General features: G+C 48.3%; 2 protein-coding genes across 3 annotated transcripts in view; one reads left to right on the top strand and one right to left on the bottom strand.

Annotated features, from left to right (window-relative positions):
• Nucleotides 1-2,991, bottom strand: part of TMEM63C (transmembrane protein 63C) — an 80,184-nt gene extending 77,193 nt beyond the window's left edge. For both annotated transcript variants that reach the window (XM_011357060.1, XM_011357062.1), the window contains exon 1: nucleotides 2,890-2,991. The gene's annotated coding sequence lies outside the window, so the exon portion shown is untranslated. The remainder of the gene's footprint in view (nucleotides 1-2,889) is intronic.
• An 8,707-nt stretch (nucleotides 2,992-11,698) lies between these two features.
• ZDHHC22 (zinc finger DHHC-type containing 22) lies at nucleotides 11,699-19,704 on the top strand. The gene is made up of 3 exons (XM_011357058.1): nucleotides 11,699-11,887; nucleotides 13,742-14,281; nucleotides 19,093-19,704. Exons 2-3 carry the CDS (start codon nucleotides 13,756-13,758, stop codon nucleotides 19,356-19,358), a joined length of 792 nt encoding a protein of 263 aa, XP_011355360.1. The 5' UTR covers nucleotides 11,699-11,887; nucleotides 13,742-13,755; the 3' UTR covers nucleotides 19,359-19,704.
• Nucleotides 19,705-21,171: the final 1,467 nt, after the last annotated feature.

The raw sequence follows: 21,171 nt of genomic DNA, 5'->3' as shown, positions 1-21,171 counted from the left end.
GGTTCATGTCAGGGATGAGGGAGGGATGCTATAGCTGGACCAGCAGAGCCAGGACTATGTGCAGCTGAGAGCATGGGATGTTTACAGTACTGAATGTTGGCCATGATGATAATCACAGCCAAACACAAATATCATTTATACACAGAGAGGAAATTACCTCATTACTGTCTTGGTATAATTCTTCTTCTGTGATCTTATGGTTTTTGGGTTATTGTCCTGGTTCATTCATGCCAAAGAGATTGCTAGGCAGAGGCACCTTCCGTAGGCAGAAATGATACCTTATAGGAAAGATGTGGTAGAGATTTCTCATGATTCCTCAATAATCATCCTCTTTTTCTTCCCCAGGAATTGGACCTACCTGGAATAAAGACTAATTTCCCAACCTTCTTTGTTTCTAGATATGATCATATGACTAAGTTCTAACCAATGGGAGATAAATGGAAGTATCATAAGTAACTTCCAGGAAGTGTCCTTAGGCAAGACAGTGTGCCTATCCTCAGCCTTCTTTTCTACTTCATGCTGGTGGAATGTTGACCTGATGGCTGGAGCTTGAGCAGTCATTTTGGGCCATGAGGTAGGAGCTGCATGTTTAGAATGGTGGGAAAACAATATAGAAGAAGCCTGGGTCCTGATGTCATGAAGGGCTTTGCCAGCCCTAAAATGCCACCTCCACCAAGATGATGAGAACTGCACATGAGGAATGAAAGGACAGAATACTAGAAAGGGCAGAGTACTAGAAAGGGCTTGTATCCTTCCTGACACTGTAGAGTGACTATATTAGCTCTAGACTTCATTTACATGAGGGCAATACCTGTCTACTTTATTTAAGCCACTATTACTCTTGAGTTTCTTGTTTCTTTACAGCCAAACCAAATTCTAGGTGAACCCCACGGTGAGTTTGTTTCCTGCTTCCCTGACCTGGGCTTCCTCCAGTAGGAGAGGGGCAGGGAATACCCCAGCTAAGCCTCTCTTGGTCTGGACCTTAGAGTGTATTTACATTGATTAGGGCCAAATATAGTGTCCAGTGGCCTAGGAACTAGAAAGGGAGGGACTGGGCAAGGCCTTTTTCTCCCTAGAGTCCCATAGGAATGGGATGGAGCCTCAAGACTCAGAAACAAAATGGTGACTATGCTAACTTTACTGCCCCCATGAAATTCTAAGCGACTAGAAGGTAGAGATTGACTCAGGGTCCAGCGCGTAGCAAATGCTCAATAAATCTTTGTACTGTACTAAGGAGTTTGGAGCAGAGACTGAAGGGGTCTGAAGAACCTCCTAGAGATGAGTGGTGGTGGAGACCAGGAGAGAGATCCCCTAGGAGAAGATAAGTGGGGGTGGGGGTGACAGAGCAGGAGTCAGATGGTCTGCAGCACACCCCTGCCCTAATAGTGCAGCATATCCTGGAGTCGCCTCGAAGAGCCCTGTGTTTTATTAATGCAAGATACTCCCGGGCAATCGTGCTTTACAGCTAGCAATGCACGGCCACGTGCAGGGTAATGTTTGTTTCTCAAAAACTCAAGGGCAGGGATTATTACTGCACTCTTTTCAGAAGAAAAAGCTAAGTTCCAGAACTGCAAGGACACTTGCCCAAGACTAGAAAATACAGCAGCGAGAACTTGAACCCAGGGCTTCTGATCATAAACGTGACCTTCTTTGGAACAAAGAACGCAGTTGGGGATTTCTAGCTCTAATGGCTTTTTCCCCTGAAGTCACCAGGCCAACACTAAGGCCCTGGGTGTGGTTTATAAAGCCCAGAATTGAAAAGGAGTTGGGACAAGCCTGGGAAAGGGTGTCAAGCAACCTCACAGCAGATTGGAGGCCTGGCAGACACACCCGGCACTGCAGATAGCCCAAACAGTGCATTTACACAGAAAGAAGAGCCCCAACACAAGAAGCTTTACTGCCATCTACTGGAAAATTGTCATAACAACCATACAAATTCTCGATGCCTGAAGTATGAAAATGATGCCCCCTGGAACTGTAAAGTGCAGTGCCTGAGCAGCTATACAGAGTGGCCCTAGATGCATCTTCCCTTGCCTGGGCATCTCTGGCTCAAACAGAGGGTCTGTAGCAGTCTGTCTCCCACAATTTTGTTACCCAGGCCCTGGGAGAGTCCATTTATTCTTCCTTCTACTCTGTGTGCATGTTCTGAGTAACTACTCTGGGCCAGGTTCCATGCTGGGCACTGTGGGTACAACATGGACAGAGCCTAGCCCCTGCCCTTCTTGAGCTCACAGTCCAATATAGGACAAGGGTTAAAGAGATGAATGAGAACATAATTGCCTGTCTGGATCAGAGAAAGTGTGTCTATCTATCTTGGACGATTCAGGTCTCTCTACTAGCTGTAGCTCTTGAACATTTTCCTAAACCTCTGACTCCTCTCCAATAAAATGTGGATATCTCGCCTGACAGTTTGAGACCTACGTGAGATAATGTACATAAAACTCCTGGCATGTGGTCAGTACGTACTCCTTCCTCTCATGTGGTCAACTGACAAGTTGCTATGGTAGGGAATGCAACGGCCAACAACTTGACCTGCTCTTAGAGCTATTAGAGTCTGAGTTATACCACACGCATGCACCCGCGCGCGCGCGCACACACACACACACACACACACCAGGTGGAAGGGCAGCTCCATCAGAGAAGACAGAGGCTCTGGTGAAGTTTCCTTCAGAAACCACCAAGAAGCGATGCACTTGAATACACATTAAGTGCCTAGTGCAGAGCTGAGCCCAGAGCACAGTGGGTTCAGTAAGCACTGCCTTTCACCTTTCTTCTATCTTCAAACCCTGGCTGGAAAATTGATGCAGGCTAAAAGGGCCAGGGACCACTTATCCCCCAAGGGCTGAACAGTTGAAATCGTGAGGATTGGACTTTACAGGTTTCATTTACCTTCAGACTGCAGAGCCTTGTGGATTCTTGCTTGGTCAGGCCTTTGAGAGCTTCCATCGGAACTAGGAGCAGGGCCACTCAGCCCTTGAGTTTATTTCTTCATCTGTAAAATGAGGCCAGTGATATTTACTTTGTATCATCATTGTGAAAATTAAAATACAAGAAGTACCTAAAGTGTCTACCATAATCCTGGAAACAAGGTAAACACGAAATAAATTATAGCTATGATCGCAGCGATGGGATCCAGGAGGGTTTGGAGCTGTTGGAAGGTTGCTACTCTCAACCTCCGACTGCCAATCTCTGTGGGAGGTTGAAGATGCAGGTGCCATGGCTGATGAGGAGCCAGGATGCAATCTCACCCTACTCCATTCCTCTTATAGAAAGGAAGCTGGTACAGACTTTCTGGAGGGTACTTTGGCAATATGGATCCTTTTGACCCAGCTACTCCACTTCTAGGAATTCAGCCAAGGAAATAATCATAGAGCCGCACAGAGTTGTTTGTGCTAGGACATTCATTGCAATGTTGCTAATAATAGTGAGAAATTGGAAATAATCTAAAGTTAGAGATGCACTCAATACACACTTTGGCTGACTGCCAGATGGCCAAGTGTTAAGATCAGTATTCCACTGAACTCCAAGCCAATGCCTGATTATCACCTCATAGAGCTAATGTGTTTGATAAAAGTGTACATCTAAAATTTTATCAGAGATTATTTGAGATGATAATTTCATTATTAATGAATTTCATTGTCAATCCTTAACAGTTTAACACTATAGTTACAAGAATATTACTTTCCTTCTGTGTTATATATTACACACATTTGTGTTAATAAATCGATGCTTGCTTCTGTGTTATATATTACACACATATAACTTGCTTCTGTGTTATATATTACACACATTTGTGTTAATAAATCGATGCTTATTTTCGACTGATGGTAGTACAAGAGTGTGGCCCTCACTATTTCTAATAATTTCTGCTTTTCTTCACGTTCTTTATATTCCTTCCCATTTGGGGTCACATATGATTTACCATGGATACTACTAAATATAATTTTAGAGGTTTCCTTCCTCATGAAATTGGGAAGTTGGTTGACATTCTGTTTTTAGTTTATCTTTGCAATGTACAAAGAATTACAAATAGGGCTTTTCATTAAAGCTTCATGGCCTAAACAGAATAAAGAAAAATTGACTACATTTTTAAAAGGTTATTTTGTTTAGTGTTAAGAATGCTATGTCCCAAATAATTCTACAAAGATTAGAACTCTGATATAATCTAATCTCTTATTCTGCTCCATATTATTATTTTAATGTTTTATTATTGTTGCCTCAAAAAATATCTTCTAAAAGTATCTATATTAGCTATTGATCTTTCCTTCTATATTTAAACACCTGAAAGCTCTTAAAAATTATTCCTGTACATTAAGAGGCAATGTTTATAATTATCATGAGAGATACAGCATTTTACTTTTATAATTATATTATATAAATTTAATATTAACTGATAGAATTTCATTAAATAGAGCAAGAAAGAAGATATTCATTATGAGCTATATCTAGAAGGTTATCTATATTTGAAAGTGATTTTTAACAGTAATCCAAATGACATGCTATGTTTGTGTAACGGAGATTATTATGTTTCTTGGATGCAAAGGTTGTATAACATGGCCACAGGATCATGGATCATACACAAGTCCAGGAAATATTGCCAATGAGACTCAAATGAGACTGAAATCTAAACTTAGCTGTTCAGCCTCTCAAAGACCAAGGCTGAAGATGAAGCCAAAGGGCATCTTTTGACCAGATACCAAAGTCAAAGGCAAATTTTGGTGAATCCCTACTAAACTGTGTCCATTAAAAATGATGTTGGGGAAACATATTTTCAACATGGAAAGATTGTCTTATTATTGTGGAACTTTAAATGCTGATTAAAAAAAAGCGGATGAAGATGTGAGCTCCAATTTGTAATTAATAGGAAAAAAATCTAAATAGATAAAAGATTAAAAGACACACAAAATGTTAATGATGATTATTTGGGAATTAAGAATTTTTGCTTTATTTTTCATTTTAAAAATTGTTGTATAGCCTTACAAAACATGTTATTCACATGGGTTTTAAAAATAAGAATAGCTAAAGTGCATCTTTTCTGTCTCTCCTTTTTCTTTCATCCAGAGCCAGATTTCGAGCTTGCTGAGCCGGCCAGATGGTCTGGGACACTGACCACAGCTGCCTATAGAGCTCACTGTCCATGCTCATTCGAGGTCAAGGCTTTGGCAGGCGGGAGCTGCCTTTCCTAGGCCTGTTTTGGTAATCGGAAATACCTAGAGGAAGACAAGGATCAGTGGGAGTGTGGGAAAGGGCAGAGGACAGTAGCCCCATTTGACCAATGAGGGCCTAGAATCGCAGAGAGACTAGAAGTGCCAGGAAAATCCTGCTTCTATCTTGAAACCTGGGGAATGATAACTTGAATGTGTCTAAGGTTTTCCATAGTAAAAGAAAGAACTCCAAGGTTGTCCCCCAAATTAATTTTCCTCTTCCTCTTTATCCATACAACTCATAAATTTTAGCTGGTTACATAGCTCCCTGTAGTTAGGTGTGGCCATGTGACCAGGTTCTGGCCAATGAGAGGTAATTGGATGTGCTGTGTGGGACTTCCAAGAAATGTCCTATTAAGTGGGGCATGTTCTTTCTTCTTTTCTCCTTCTTGCTGGCTGGAATATGGACATGACAGCTGGTACAGGAGCAACCATTCTGGACCATGAGGCAATGTGCTCAGGAAAATGGGGCAAGATAGAGTCTAGGTACCACGTGATCGTGGAACCTCCACACCAGCCCTGGACCGGCACCCTTAAATTTCTTTGATTTGAGAGCAAAATATACTTCCATCTTAGTTTAAATCAGTGTTTTCTTGGAGTTTCTGTCACATGTCATAGAACCTAATCTTAATTAATTACAATAGTTATCACTTATTTAATATTTACTATGCCAGCCACCATTCTAAATGCTTTACAAATGTTATCTTGTTAATGTATGTAACAACACTATGAGGTGGAAACTATAATTAAGACTCTTTTACAAATAAGGGACTGAGACACAGAGAGGTTGACCAACTTGCTCAACAAGTGATTTGATCCCAGAACCTGTCATCTGACTGCTCTGTGGATCCTCTCCTCCAGTGCCTTCTTATCTTCTTGTCCCATCTGACACTTATGCAGGCCTGTGTGTGTTAACTTTACTCTCCACTCCTGGTCTCTAAAAAAGCCCATCCTTTCTACACCCCACTTCACTAAGAAATGATTCTGACTGGCTAATTTACGCTAAAGTGTAAGAGATTGATATCAGCATAATACGTTACCTCTCTGTAAGAAAAACGATCTCCTTATTTCTATGTCAGTGTAAGACTTATGTGTGAGAGACACGGAAGGAACCACATTGCGTGAGGCTTGAACGCTAGAATTAAGTGAGCTGGATTTTATTTCTACTGCCAGCAAGCTTTGCAATCCTGGCCAATCTCATAACCACTCTGGGCCTCCATTTCGCCACTCTAGAAAATAGGTAAGAGCCAGACTTTCATTAGGCAGGGCTATTGTAAGCGTTAAATGAAATAACCAACACGAAGCCATCTGGCCCCCCATAGGGCTGGCACATAATGGATGTCGGTAAATATGAATCTTTATTTAGTTGAATTATGTTTATCTGCTGCTCCCTTGAGCCTATTTTTGAAAGGTTAGCTCGTGAAGTACAATTTGCATACAGTAACATCCACCCTTTGGAGGAGTACAGTTCTATAATTTTGACAAACATAGTCATATAACTATCATCACAATCAAGGTACAGATTTTCACACCCCAACTGTTCCCTTATGCCCCCTTTGTCCCACCAGACTGTTTCCCATTTATTCTACTCTTTACTGAGCACTCACTGTGTGTCAAGCTCTGGGCTGGGTCTAAGTTTAAAGCTGATAGGTAAGTCCCTGCTTTTGGGGTTTATAATCTATCAGATAAAAAGAGGCAATAAACAAGTAAATAAATATACCAACGAATGAGATCATCATAGAGGCAGTCAGTACTATGCAGCAAGCAGGATTATTTGGTAGCTGGTAGCTGGGGGAGTATTTCAGTAGAAAGGGCAGGTGCTATTGAGTTGGTATCTTTGTCATTTAAAATTCCTGACAAATTCTACAAGTTATAGCTAAAATCTCCATTAAATGAATAGAGAATTTGAGGCTCAGAGAGGCTAAGGAACTTACTCAAGGTCACGGAACAAGTGAGTGGGAAAACAGGGATTCGAGCCAGTCAGCAGACACCAAAGCTCATGCCAAAAGCTCATGCTTTTTTCATCATATCACACTGCCTCTCTCTTGGGCTCTGGGCCATCTCTGCCGGAATGAGGGCCGGGGGTGGAGGCAGGGGGCTCAGTGGTGTGAGGTAGGTGTTGCTTGCTGCACTATGACCATAACAACACATCCAAGAGTCCTATAGTCAAGGGCACTGCAGTGACCTCACTCTCCCGGTCTCACCTCCCTCCTCCTTTAATTGAAATATCAACCTTCTGCCTCATTCCCTCCCATTCTGGACACCTGGCATTGCTGGGCTTTCAACAGAGACAGCTGATCTCCCCACTTGACCTCCCTCCATCATGAAGACATAAACTGAGGTTGTGTCAGACGATGAGCATGCACTCTCTCTGCTTCCCTTTTCTGTTCTTTCCTCTCTCCTTTTCCCTCCCCTCCCCTCTGCCCTCTACTTCCCTCCTCTTTCCCTTCCCTATACCCTCCCTTTCTCCCACCCTCAGCCTCTTGCATGCTTTGAGACGAAAAGGCCAATTAATCTTCTTGCCATCGCCTCTGATAAGCTGTGTACTGGTCCACAGCCATAGGCTTCCCTACCAAGACTGCCTGAGCGCTCCCTGGAAACCAGGGCTAACTGGTAAACGATCACATTCATTCTTCCACAGCCCGAACACTCCAAAGGAGGCTTTGCCAAGCCAAGCCAAGATTCCGCCCTGAGACATCAATCATTAGGGAGACTGTTGAAGTAACCTGTCACCCAGAGGGAGCCATTCAGACCTGCTGCTTCCATCTTGACATGTGAGCTTGGATGAGTGAGCATCACTGCCTCCAGTCACATACGCTCTCTCCAGCACCACAAACAGCGGTGTGCTTGAGAGCATTTGATTAATGTGCTGCAGGGTTACTTTATGTAATTTTACATAAATATCTTACATAAAGAGAGATCATGCAGGTCTTTTATTCTGAGTAGGTTATATACCTGCTTCCTTTATGCGAGTGACATGTTCCAGAAAACTTAAGTATCAAAGAGATTTTTGCACGTTAAATCACATTTTAATTTAAACAAATGCGAGGCTTGCAAATTAACATGTAGCAAATCTCTGAACCTCAGTTTCCTCATAAGAAAAATGGGTTTAATCATTTTTGCCCCAGCTAGCTTATAGGGCTGTTGGGAGACTTGTGAAATGAAATTTTAATTTTGTGAATGTACTTTGTTACCTGCAAAGCACTTTATTACATCCAAGCAATGTTATTGTTGTTAAAATGAAGATGTAGTTGGTTAAATAAATTACTACTTCCAAATAGAAATTCTGTGATAACCAATTTTCATGTATTTGGTTGGCTAAGATGAAGATTACACTTGTATGTTTTCTGAACCCAGGCAGGCCGGGATGGCGTCTCACTAAGCCTTCTGAGACTCCAGGAGCACTTTGTGGTTGCCCATGGCTATGACTTCCTATTGGTAGTAAAGAGCATTCTGTCTGCAGATGTCTGTTAAAATCTTAATTTCAGGGCACCAGTTAACTTTGAGACCCAGCTTATGTTTACCTCGGTCAATCTGATATAAGGGCATGAGAATGAGGAAAATCCCCAGAGCCTCCTTAGGTGTGGCCCTTGCATCTTGAGATGTTCTCTACCCCAAATACCTGGGGAATTGTAGAGCCTGACAGACATGTGCGTAGGGTTCCCCACCCAAGGGAGAAGTGGCGTGCTGAATAGAGTTCTTCTCTTTGTACATAACATTTTGAGGCAAAATGAAATGATTGCCACTTGGGAGGGAATTCATTTTATTCAGATAACACCACCAAATAGCAAGATTGATGGCACATTTTACTGGGAAACCGTTCGGCAGCAATCAGATGCCCGTCTCTGTTCCTGCCCCCTTGGGACCGCCTGCAGCCACAGTCACAGCTTAACTATAAGAATAGATGACAGAAACAATGGAGAGTATGACTTATAATTATTTTCTGATGCTGTTTATGAAAGATGAGACCATAATTGGGGTGGGTGGCAGCAGAATGCAAGATCAATGGCAAATGCGCTCTCACCAGACATTTGAAAGACATTGGGACATAGCTTTTCCTCTCGGAGAAAGACTAGTATCAGCTCCTCACTCAGTACACTTTAACTCAGTGTCTTTTCTGTGCAGATCATCATAATAGGAGATATGGAGGACACCCCGAAATATTTCCAACATAGACCAGGAGCTCTCATTTTAGTTGGAAAGATAAGACGTTCTTGTGAATAAAGATAAGGGCCCAGAAGAGAGAGTGGGGAGGAAGAAGCTAATGCTATCCCTTCTCCGCTGGGACTGAGGCACTTAAATTACATTATCCCATTTGATCATCATCACCACAGGGTAACATCTTCATCCCATTCCATGAATGAGAATACTGAAAGCAGAGAGGTTCAGTGACTTGCTCAAGGTGCCACAGCTGGCAAGCGGCAATAAAGTATTGGTTCCTAGTCTGCTTCATTCTGATGGGGCCAGACTCAAAGTGAAGTTTTTCAATTGACCCTCCTATTGATTTTGTCAGGGGTAAACACCAATTTTTGAAAATCAAATAACATTTGGCTGTACTTCCTCTTACTCAGTTCACTTCAGGGGAGAGGGCTGGGGAACTACTAGCTCTAGGATCTGAAGATTTAATGTCATTTTCTGTTGACAAACTATATTTTCTGTTGATAAACAAGTAAATAATTGTTCTTGTCCATTCGTGTTTCCATGGCCCGATCTTCATCTCTTTCTTGGGGCTGAATACTCCCTTCCCTCTTCTTGCATTCATTTAGTGCTCGTTCACGCTCTCCCTGTCTCTGTCTCTGTCTCTGTCTCTGTCTCTCCGTCTCTCTCTCTGTCTCTCTCTCTCTCTCCCTGTCTCTCTGTCTCTGTCTCTCTCTCTCACCTCCTCCCTCCTTCCCTCCCTCCTCCCCCCCACAAACGAATTCAGACACACACCTTCCCACCACACACCCATATGCAAAGTAAAATTAGAAATACCTCATGACTCTCAAGGTATTTAGGGAATGAAGATCTTCAATCAATATAGCCAAACCAAGCCCTCCAGGCTACCTTCCTCCCAAGCCAGGGTGAGAGGCAGGCAGAGCTTGTGAAAAGGGTTCAGACAGCCTGATCCTGACACAAAGCACCTCTAAAGGAAAAAGGCCACTTGGGTTTCCCTGTGTCTGCCCTGTGGCCACTGGAACTCACAGGGCTACCAGATTCTCAGAGGCCAACACCTGTCAAGCTGTTCTTTTGCATATATGTAAGGCAATCTTTCAGAACATGAAAAGATTTCCTGGTTGCCTTTTTTATTTTGATGTACACTGACAAAATACAGAGAAAACAGTATCGGATGACTCAAAAGTACAGGCCGAGCTGATAAGCATAGGGCCCTCATTCTAAGGGATTGCTTTTGTTTTAATCAACCAGGTGAGAAAGCAAGAAACGATTATATATGTTTGCCTTCACCCAGAAGAGTGCAACAGGGCAGGTGGGTGAGTCATGACAGTCCAGGAAACTAAGGTAGTGGTGGTGGCCCCAATGTTACTGCAGTGTTTCAAAAGCTCCTTCTGCTTCCCCTACCCTTACTCCTATATGATACACAGTGGCCAAGTGTCCCCACCCTCTTGGTGCCCCTCAGTACCCACCTCAGAACAGTAGAGTCGGCAAGGGAAAGAAATAGGAACAGGGAGATGGGGCAGGACTCCAGACAGATGCTCCTGGTTCAGTCTCTCTATCTGGACAAACCCCTCTGTTGTCCTCCCTTCTCCAAAATCAGAGCTCCCCTGGGGTCCCGGGGGGTGATATTAGGTTGTGTAGAGGCTGAGAGCAGGTGCGCTAGTTCAAATCCAGGCTCTGACACACACCCTCTGTGACTTAGCTTCTCTGTGCCTCAACCTGAGCTTCTGCCGAAAGGATTAACAGAGGGGTCTTATGCTAAAGGCTTAGTTAGTATAGTGCCCAGTGCTAAGGGCCCAATAAATAGTATCAATAATTACAAACTAATACTCGAATAGTGCTTACCATGGGCAGGCCCTGTTTAAGGACTTTACATATATTGTCGTATAATCCTCACATCTCTGATTTACAGATGAGGAAACGAATCTGAAGATTACACAGTCGTGAATGGTGGATATTCAGACCCGGGCACACAGGCTCCAGAGCCAGGCTCTCGAAAAATCTGTGGCAATGACGCTGATATGTATGGGTGTTGCCCCCAGCAGGCTGAGCTCTCAAACCCCCATGCTTTCTCTGTCCCAGAGTGGAGAGCAGGGAGGGTTGTCAGCCACAGCGGGGAGGGAAGGAGCAGATGATGGCTAGAGCATCCACATCAGGGCTGAATCCAGATTCCAGTTGGAATCAGTGGCTGAAGTCAGGCAGGACGCCCCAGCCCGCTCCAGAGGAAGGAGGGGAGGAGTGGGGGGCAAGTCCACGATGCTGAGAGGGGTGGCCAGAGCACCGCCCCCAGGAGGAGAGGGAGGGGTGGCGGGGTTGGGGGTTATCCAGCTGCCATCCCCACTCGCTGGTGCCCAAGTGGGAGGACCGCAGCTGCCCACTCCCTCCTTCCCACACCCCCGCTACCTGCCCAGTCCCCGAAGCGAATCGTGAGGAGACTGCGAGCCAGCGGGGCCGAGCCCACAACTTTGCAGCCTCGGGGAGGACGAGAGCCGGCGTCCAGGGCTCCTCTTGTCGGCGACAAGAGCTCGGTGAGTTTATTTCCCCACCCATCTGCGGCGGTGCGGCGGAGGCAGCGGTGGCAGCGGTGGCGGTGCAGGGGGCGGCTTCCCGGGCGTCCAGGAGGCGGTGGCCGAGGAGCCGGCGGTCGCCCGCGCTGCCTGCCTGCCTCTCTGGGGCTCTGGCTGTGCCGCCCTCCGCGGCGGGAGAAGCCGGCGCCAGTGCTGAAAGGACAGCTCTCCGCGCCTCCGGGGCCGCCCGCGCGGTCTCGGCTGTCCCCTTTCCGGCATAGGGCCCCGGCTGAGGCCGCCCGCCGAGAGCCCCATACTCCCCTCGCCTCAGTCCTTCGCCTTCCAGGCGCCGCGGCGCATCTGGAGGCTGCTCCCGCGCCCCCCTGGCGACCAGCGTGGGGAAGACACTTGCTTTGCTGGAGCCCGAGGCCGAAGGCTCTCTCTGGGGTGGGCAGCGCCGCCGCAGCCCCAAGGAGCTCACGGCTGGGGGTGATGCCGAGCCCCCAGCGACCACTCCCGGGGCGTGCCCTGCGCTGGGCCCCTGCCGCGGAGAGAGGCCTGCGCTCCCCTCCGCGGCCGCGGGTCCCCGGGGGGCACTGGCACCTGCAGAGGGGACTCCAAGGTGATCAGTCGCCCTTTCGGACGGGACAGCCTGGACGGAGGCCTCGAGGCTCTCCCCCACTCTGGGTGCAGCAACCTTCCTAGAACTTTTCTTGCTCCTCCGGCTCCCTGACTCCTTAGCCCCTGGAAAAGTTCTCTCGGGCGCCCAGAATCTCATTTCCCGGCGGCCTCCGAAGCTGGGCAGGAACCAGGGCTGTGGGGACCGGGGTTGAGTGGAGATGCGGTGGGAGCTGCACTCGGCGGCGGGGGTCGATCCGCTGAAAAGCTGGCCAAGCAGCCACTCCTGCGCCCAGGGCGGGCTTGTTGGTGCCGAAAGGGTTTCGGCGCCATCGGGGTTGTTTGGGTTTCTCGCTCCAGGAGGGCGGAGGCAGGCGCGAAGGGGGGATTTTAATTTTGTCGCCTCAAATGAAAACGCTCTTTGCAAAGAAATAGCCAGGGCTGCCAGCGTCGGAGAGGTGGGCTGACCAGGACCGGCTGACACAGGTATTCTGGCTGTGCCCCCTACCCCATCCGGTGTCTGAGCGCGTGTGTGAGTGCATCGATTGTTGTAATTGATTTTTTTTTAAAGCCAGGTGGCAGCGGCTGCGTGTATGTACACAGATATACACATACACAAGCACAGAGACCCAGGCGCACACAGATTACACGTACAGAGTCACACACAGGAACCCCCCCCCCCGCCACACACACACACGCATACACACGCATCACGAGCCCACCGCACACAAACCCCCAAAGAGCATTAGGTTACCGGTGAGGTCCCTGAATATTACCCAAGAAGTGGGGGAGCAGGGAGCGGAGAAAGGGGAGGTGAAGCTGGACTTTCAGGAGGTAATTTCTCTTTGCCCCCACCCCAAATCCCTCGCGAACTATTAAGCGGTCTGAAGGAGAAATCCCAAACCTGGGCTCCTTTTCACTGCCATAAGGAAGCGGAGTCCTAGCCCCTCACCCCTCATCCTCTACGGACTGAGAACAAGCCCCAACCTCGCTCTTCTTTTTGCCCGATCCCGGGGCGCCAAAGCGCCGAGGGAGCTGGGCACCTGGAAATAAAGCCTGGTCCTCAGAGGCCGTTGTGGTCTCGGGGTCTCATGCCTGCTTGGGCCCGGGCAAGGGAAGAGAGGAGGGGTGATCGAGGGACAGGGGTCGGGGAGCAAGGATTTTCGTGGAGCAGCACCGACAGACAGCGACGCAGAAACGCCCTGGGGCGCCCCCTGGACAGCGCAGTAAGTCTTCCTCTCACCCTGGGCCTCTTAGGAATGTAATCGAGGATGCTGGCCCTGAGACTGCTCAACGTGGTGGCCCCCGCCTACTTCCTGTGCATCTCTCTGGTGACCTTCGTGCTGCAGCTCTTCCTTTTCCTGCCCAGCATGCGCGAGGACCCCGCAGCCGCTCCGCTTTTCTCGCCTGCGTTGCTCCACGGGGCACTCTTCCTGTTCCTCTCAACCAACGCCCTGGGCAATTACGTCCTGGTCATCCAGAACTCCCCTGACGACATGGATGCCTGCCAGGGGACCTCGGCCAGGAAGGCTCTATGTCCCCCACCCAGCACCCACTTCTGCCGAGTCTGCGCCAGAGTTACCCTGAGGCACGACCATCACTGTTTCTTCACCGGCAACTGCATTGGCAGCAGAAACATGCGCAACTTCGTCCTGTTCTGCCTCTACACCTCCCTTGCTTGCCTCTACTCCATGGTGGCTGGTGTGGCCTACATCTCTGCAGTCCTTTCCATCTCCTTCGCCCATCCCCTGGCCTTCCTCACGCTCCTCCCCACCTCCATCAGCCAGTTCTTCTCTGGTGAGTGGGCCTTGGCAGGCAGGTTGGGCCCTACACAAAGACCTCTCCTCCAACACCCCCAGCCCCAAGTTCGCCAGATTCGGCAAATAAAAATACAGGATGCCAAATTAAATTATAATTTCAGGTAAACAATGCATAACTTTTTAGTGTAAGTATCTCCTAAATATTGCATGAGACATACTTATATTTAAAAATTTTATTGTTATCTATCTGAAATTCAAATTAACTGGGCATGCTGTATTTTATCTGGCAAACTTCTCTCCCCACCCTTATCCTCGTTTATCATCTCCTCCTTGCTCGCCACTGTCCGTTTGCTCATAGAATTGTGGCAATCCAGGAAATACACCTGCTATGTGCCAGGCAAGGCTGGGTGCTGGCCAGCCCTACATGCAGCCTGTGAGGTACACCCATGCTACGACCTTCCTCTGCCTGGACCCCAAAGCTGTTCACACATTCTACCAAGGATTTTGCCCTCCAGAGGTCTTGCCAACCAACCACAGTCAGGTTGACAGGATGCCAGGCCAGCCCCAGCAAGAGGCTAAGCTCTGCCCTCCTGCCCAGTATGTTTGACCTCCATCAGGTGATTCTCCAGCCTGCAGATGGCTCAGGGCAGGGGGCACCTGGTTGGGGATGCAGCCATGTTTAATGACTCCATCTTCACACCAGAGTCATGGAACTGGTGAGGGATCTGAGCCTCCAGGATGCTCTTACACCTGCAGGAGCCAGGCATGTGAGCCTTCACAGTGGTGCTCAGCTAGGAACTCTGTCGAGGACTGTATTTTATGTAGTATGCCCCAAGAACAGCTTCCTGATACCTGACCCAGAAGGACCTCGCTCCTGGTGGCAGTTCTTACCACTTTATCTGGTCTTGAAATTTGCCCCCACCTCATTTCCTTCCACTCCATCCCTACCCAGGCCTTTGATTCTGATTGACTCGATTCTGACAACTGGTAGCATGCACTCATGTGTGTATATTATAGCAACTCTATTTCTCAGACGAAGAAACTGAGACTCAAATGGATTAAACGGCTTGCCTAGAATCTTACTAATACTATGTAGCAGCCCCTGGCCTGTCCCCATTAGCAGCATAGGGAATACATGTTTCCTCACCCATTGACCTTTCAGGGACAAAGACAGAGTGCAGCTACTTCCACTAAGAACCCAAGATTGTCTTGACGTCCCTGGGCTGGACATTAATAAAAATTCCGCTCTACTCTGTGGGGAGCCATCACTTTGGTCTTTGTTGGGGCTGCAGCCTGGTCCTTTGCAGGCATAGAACAATTATGCCATTTGGCAGTGAGAACAAACACAGAGGCCCAGGAAGAACCCAGTTGTCAGGGTTGCCTTGAGGGCTGGTGGCTGAGCTGGGCCCAGATGTCAGAGCTCTCGGCCCTTCTGGATCCTGGTGCTGGCATAGGAGGCTTCTGGGACCAAAATAACCAGGACGGGGGAGGGTAGGTGGGCGGGCTTAGGGGGTGGAGTGTGAGCACAGGCAGGTGGAGGAATGAGGAGAGCCAGAGAGCCTGATTACACTTTCTTTTCCAAGTAGTTTCATCATATAAAAATGGATGGTTTCAAAGAGAAGATCTTGAAATGGTTTGATTTGAGATAAGCCTGGTCTTGAGGCCTGTCCATACCTGCTAGGTTTGGGAGACAGTAAAGAAAGGAAGAGGGACCTATTTCTTTAATCTGATGGGAGAACAGAGCCAGTCAGTGCCTACCTTGGGCCCAGATTCCTGTTTCAGCAGAAGGATGAGTCCCACTATCTTTTACCTCCTCACCACACCCACTAGGAAAAGGAGGCCAAGATTTCTAATCTGCATCTCTCCCATCTCACCTTCCTCTGCCAACATTTCATTGTTCCCCTTCCCAGTTTTTCTACTCTCCCCTCTCCCACGCATACACCTCACCTCTTCAGCTTCTCCCTCCCTATCTCTTCCCCTACTATTCTCAACTCAAATGGTTGAGGACATACACTATCGCAGCTGCTCAGGAAGACAGGTGGACAGGAGGGAGGAAGAAGCCCCAAGTTGTTTAATAGACTGAGCTCTTATTCCGCAACTGTGGTACTTCTTGTCCCCAGCTGTGGTATTGTCCTTGAGTCAGATCTGCCACCAGAACATGGACTGGCTGTAAGTGCGGGCCCTGTGAGTTAGAAGTGGAAGGGGTCCTCTGATGGCTGCTGACACCGAAGAGGTAAGAGGCTGGACAGGTGGATTTTAGAAGTCGTCTTCTCTTTTGGCTTCATGGGACCAGTACATTGTGTCACCTCTCTGAGCCTCATTCTTTTCACTTGGGAAATGGAAATGATGCCATCATTTCCATTGTTATGGCATTTTGATAAGTATGCTAGCAGAGTGGGTGCCACCAGAAAGTCTAGTAGAAGGGAAAGGGGATTAACGTTTGTCAAACACCCATCATGTGCTACTTACTGTGCAGGTCTCATTTCATCCAATCCTTATGACAAGTCTGTGACGTAAGTATTATTATATGTATTTTAAAGGCTCAGGAACCAAAAGGTCAGCAAGATTAAGTTGCTTCAAAGCCATATAGCCAGCATGATTCCAACCCAAGATATGAACTCAGGGTTGCTAGCCTCCAGAGCTCATATTCCTTTCACCACACCACACTGCTTCTCTGAAGCTACTTTTTTGATGAATGAACCACTTTGGGAGGGAGGGAGCTTCTTGTCCCTGGATGTATATCAAAGATGCTAGGCAATGATCTGTCAAAGGTGTTATAGATGCTTGGTAGGAAGCAGGGATGGAGAGATTAGGTGATGTGACCATTCAGGCCATTCAGGAAAACTGATTTTCTAAAAGAAGCAGAACTATTGTTAAATAGTTCAGAGGATCTGAGGCAGCCAGGTTAGACAACTTCAAACACTTCAAGAAAAAGCAGGTCCCCAGAATAGCCTTTTGTAGCTGCCGTAAGGGGCCGGGAGCAGGCCACAAGGTCTTCCTCATGCCTTGATTTATTGCCAGAGAAAAAGCCCGTGGAAAACAGCTTCCATCAGCCCAGGCTTGTCCCTGTGGTTGAGCTAAAGGCAGGCCTGCACTTGACAGCTCTGATGTTCTCGCACTTCAGCTTGAGGGTCATCTTTGCCTGTCAGCATTCCCGGAGCCCAAAGGGATCCATGGTCCCTGGATCCTTCCTCCTGCACGTGTCTGCTTGAGCTAACCTGTGCTGACAGGAAGAAGTGGGTCAGAGGGATGGCACAGCCCAATGTGAGCCCTGTCCCTCTGCTGCCCCCAGACAGCTGAGGGGCTGCTCAAAATGCCAGCTGGAATGAGCTTCCCTCCCCTGGGCAGCTGGGCTTATTTGTCTCCAACTGTGCAAAGAGAAACCTGCTATCAAAGCTCCGAGAGCTGAGGGCAAGAAGAAGCTGCTAATGAGCAAACCCAAATTGGGCCCAATCCTCCTGGCAGCTGAGTCCGCCACTGCTCAGACTGGACAAGTTTTAAAAGCCCAACCCTTAGGGGTCTGGAAATTGGAGCCTGGGGAGACCAGGGAAGAGGTGGGCTGGGCCAGGGGAAATTGGAAAAGGGAGGGATATGGTTGAGATTTGCAGAGGTCAAAGGGGTTGTAAGATGGGATCTGTGGAGCAGGGCCCCTCATCTCACTGGAGGAGGTGGTGCTGGGCTTGCTCTGCAGGGAGAGAGGGGCTGAGGAGGGCTTTTGAGTTCTCTCTAGGGCCTATTGCCCTGGCTGCTGGGTAGGTCAAAGTAGGTGTCTCTACCGTGGCCGCCAAAGTTGCAATCCAGCCAAGGTGAAGGAGAAAGCTCTATGGACTAAGGAGTTAAAGTTGAGCCCTTTTTGGATGTAGCCTCCTCACCTATGAGTGGCCTTCAGCAGGGAGTTACTGCACTGAGTGTGAACCAGAAAGCTGGCCCCTTCACACACGATTTTCCTGAATCAGGCAACCCTATGGAATCGTTATTATTATACCCATTTTTCAGATGAGCAAACTGCATTGCAACTCAGAGAGGTTAAGAAACTTGTGTGAGACCAGAGTTGGGAGATTCAAATTTAGCATGGACTGACCACCCCTACTCTGAAGAAGACTGTGATGTCTCTTACTCCATGAATGTTTAAGAACGAGTAATAGAGAGTACCGGTATAGAGGGTTTTACAGGAGGTCCTGCCCAAGGCAGTGGGCTGGACTAATGACCTTGGGGGCCCCTTCCAGTTTTAGCAAGCTCTGACTGACAGGACAGCTTTGACTGAATGTTCTGGTGGCCACACTGTCCACTTGTTAACATTAATGACTGAATTATTCTCTAACTCGTCATTCTGCACTGCCCTAGGAGCTCGTGACTTATTCTTCTTGATGACTAGGCTCTGTTCTCCATCATGCTGTCACTTTCCTAAGTCCTCCCAACCAATGCTCCCAGCTCCATAGGGAGAAGTTGCTCCAGTCTAGACAGCTGCCCAGGCACCAGCTCCCTCTCTAGGATCCTCAGCTCACCCCTCTCTCCTCCTGGGAAAAATCCCTTCTCCCTGATTCCAGACCAGGAAGAGAAGGCAGACAGAGACCAGCATCTCTGACTCAGAAAATGTTAGTGTATAGGCACTTCTCCCCACATCCTTGTCTCTCCCCTTGCCTCAGGAGCCACCGACACTAAGAAAAAGTTAGGGCAACTAGTTTATCCTTCCTCTCCCTCGCCGCAGCGCTGAGATTGCTGCAAAATGTAGCTTCGATCTCATTAATCTCCTTCCCTTCCTAGCAGAAAGCGCCTACCGTGATGGCAGTTCTGTACGTGGCCTGAGTGTAAAGCGATTCTGGTGTTTCCCCGCCACCCCCCCTGCAGGAGCTGTCCTTGGTTCTGAAATGTTCGTCATCCTCATGCTCTACCTCTGGTTTGCCATCGGCCTGGCCTGCGCTGGCTTCTGCTGCCATCAGCTGCTATTGATCCTCCGAGGGCAGACCCGCCACCAGGTGCGGAAGGGGCTGGCGGTGAGGGCCCGGCCCTGGCGCAAGAACTTACAAGAAGTGTTCGGAAAGAGGTGGCTGCTGGGCCTGCTTGTCCCCATGTTCAATGTCGGAGGTGAGAGCTCCAAGCAGCGAGACAAGTAGCTGACACTGCCATCATTTCTCTGTGTGTGTGTCTTGACCTCTCCTAAACATAAGACCACTGCATCCTTGTCTCCATCCATGACCCACTACAATCTCGGGCTGGTAAGGTCCTAGCATCCACCGCTGGTCTGTGACACATAGGCTGGTGAATCATGACAAAGAGAAAAATGGCCACCCAGGTATTGCTCTGCTCCTCATGCGGTAGCCGGGTGGCTGCTGTTAGGAGGTCTCTGCTTTTGTTTCTTCTCCCTACTTTCCCCCGTTGCCTGCCTCGTCCTCTCTCCACCATGTCTCACGTCATCACTGCCATCTGCTAGAGCTCTTCCTCTATGCCCCCTGTTGGAAGTAGGGAGTGGATTTTTGCTGCTGGTATGATGCTCCCTGAGACCCGGAGGCTGGCAAAAATGTTTAAAAATTACCAAATGTTTAAAATTACCAAGTCAGCTCTGCCAACTGCTAAGGAGGTTGAGAAGGAGAGCTGTGTGTCCTCATCCTCTCTGTGGAATTATGGGCAGTGGGAGGGAATAAGGACTCAGTAGCTTGCTGCTCAACCAACCCCCCGAGTTGCAAGGCCTTTTATTTGGGCCACAGCAACAAATGGCCTGGGATCTCCAGCTGCTGTCCCCTGTCCACCCTACCCCGCCCGGCCACCACAGCCCAGTCCAGGACCTAGTTGGAAGCTTCCTTTCCCTGGCACTTTTCCAGCCTTTCCTCTTAGTCTCCAGCCTCTGGATCCTTGCTAAATGCTGGGAAGGTGAGGAGAAGAGAGAAGAAAAGAGGATGTATCGATAAATGAGAGAGGCATGTGACTGCATAACCACATAGAAGGGGACACGTGTGTGTGTGCGTGTGTGTGTGTGTGTGCGCGCGCGCGCGCGAGTGAGAGAGAGAGAGAGAGAGAGAGAGGGAGGTGGGGGACACTTAGGGGAGGGGAAGAGAGAGGGTCACACAGAAGCTGGGTGCTGGGATATATGCAGAATGAGAATGAGAGAGGTGAATGGCTCGTTTTTGCTCTGTATAAAGAACATTCTGGCAGCTAAAAATGTTCAATGTCTAAATGGCTGCCTGGGGAGGTAGCGAGCGCCCCCAAACTAGAGGTATTCCAGCAGGGACTAGGCAGTCATCTCTAGCAGACAGGCCATGGAAAGAGTTTCTGCACAGGGTCAGGGAAGAGAAAATTCCTTCCCATCCCAAGATTCTAGTGTCTTCTTCATGATTGTCAGGTCCAGAAGCAAGATCTGTAGGGATGCTTATTATTTGCTTTTATGGAGGGTGGGCTGGTCATGGAGGGGTCTGAAAATCATGATGCAAACTTTCAGACCCTACCAGCCACCGAAGAGAGAGTCTCTAAAGAGACAGGACTACCTGGGTGTTATTCCTAGTTGAAGGGGCTGGCATTTGAGGACAGGCAAATGGAGCAGTATGAGGAGCAGGTGGGGGCAGTGGTGGAGAGAACAGAACTAGAAGGTCATGCTCAACTCTGAAGGGTGAGATTGGTAGAGCTGAGGCTGTGGAATGAGGGAAACCAGAACATAGAGGTGCAATTGGCAGACCCGCTTATCTGACTGGCTCTGAATAGGAGCACTGTTACGTGTTCTGAAACACAGAGGACCAGCCTCCTGGGGCATATGAAGGAGTGAGTACAACACAAGTGCCCTTTCCTGACACAAGTCTGCTATCCATGCAGACAGCAGAGCTGAAGCCCACACCCTACAGTGTCCTGCTGGTGGCCACAGCTAGCCCAGCTGTTGCCACACTACATCCTGAGTTCTTGTGCAGAGCTCGAAAGGCCTTTTCCTCGGTTCTACCTTCC

This window comes from Pteropus vampyrus, unplaced genomic scaffold (assembly GCF_000151845.1).
Source record: "Pteropus vampyrus isolate Shadow unplaced genomic scaffold, Pvam_2.0 Scaffold32, whole genome shotgun sequence".
Taxonomy (NCBI): domain Eukaryota; kingdom Metazoa; phylum Chordata; class Mammalia; order Chiroptera; family Pteropodidae; genus Pteropus; species Pteropus vampyrus.
This window is presented reverse-complemented; position numbering and strand designations above follow the sequence as displayed.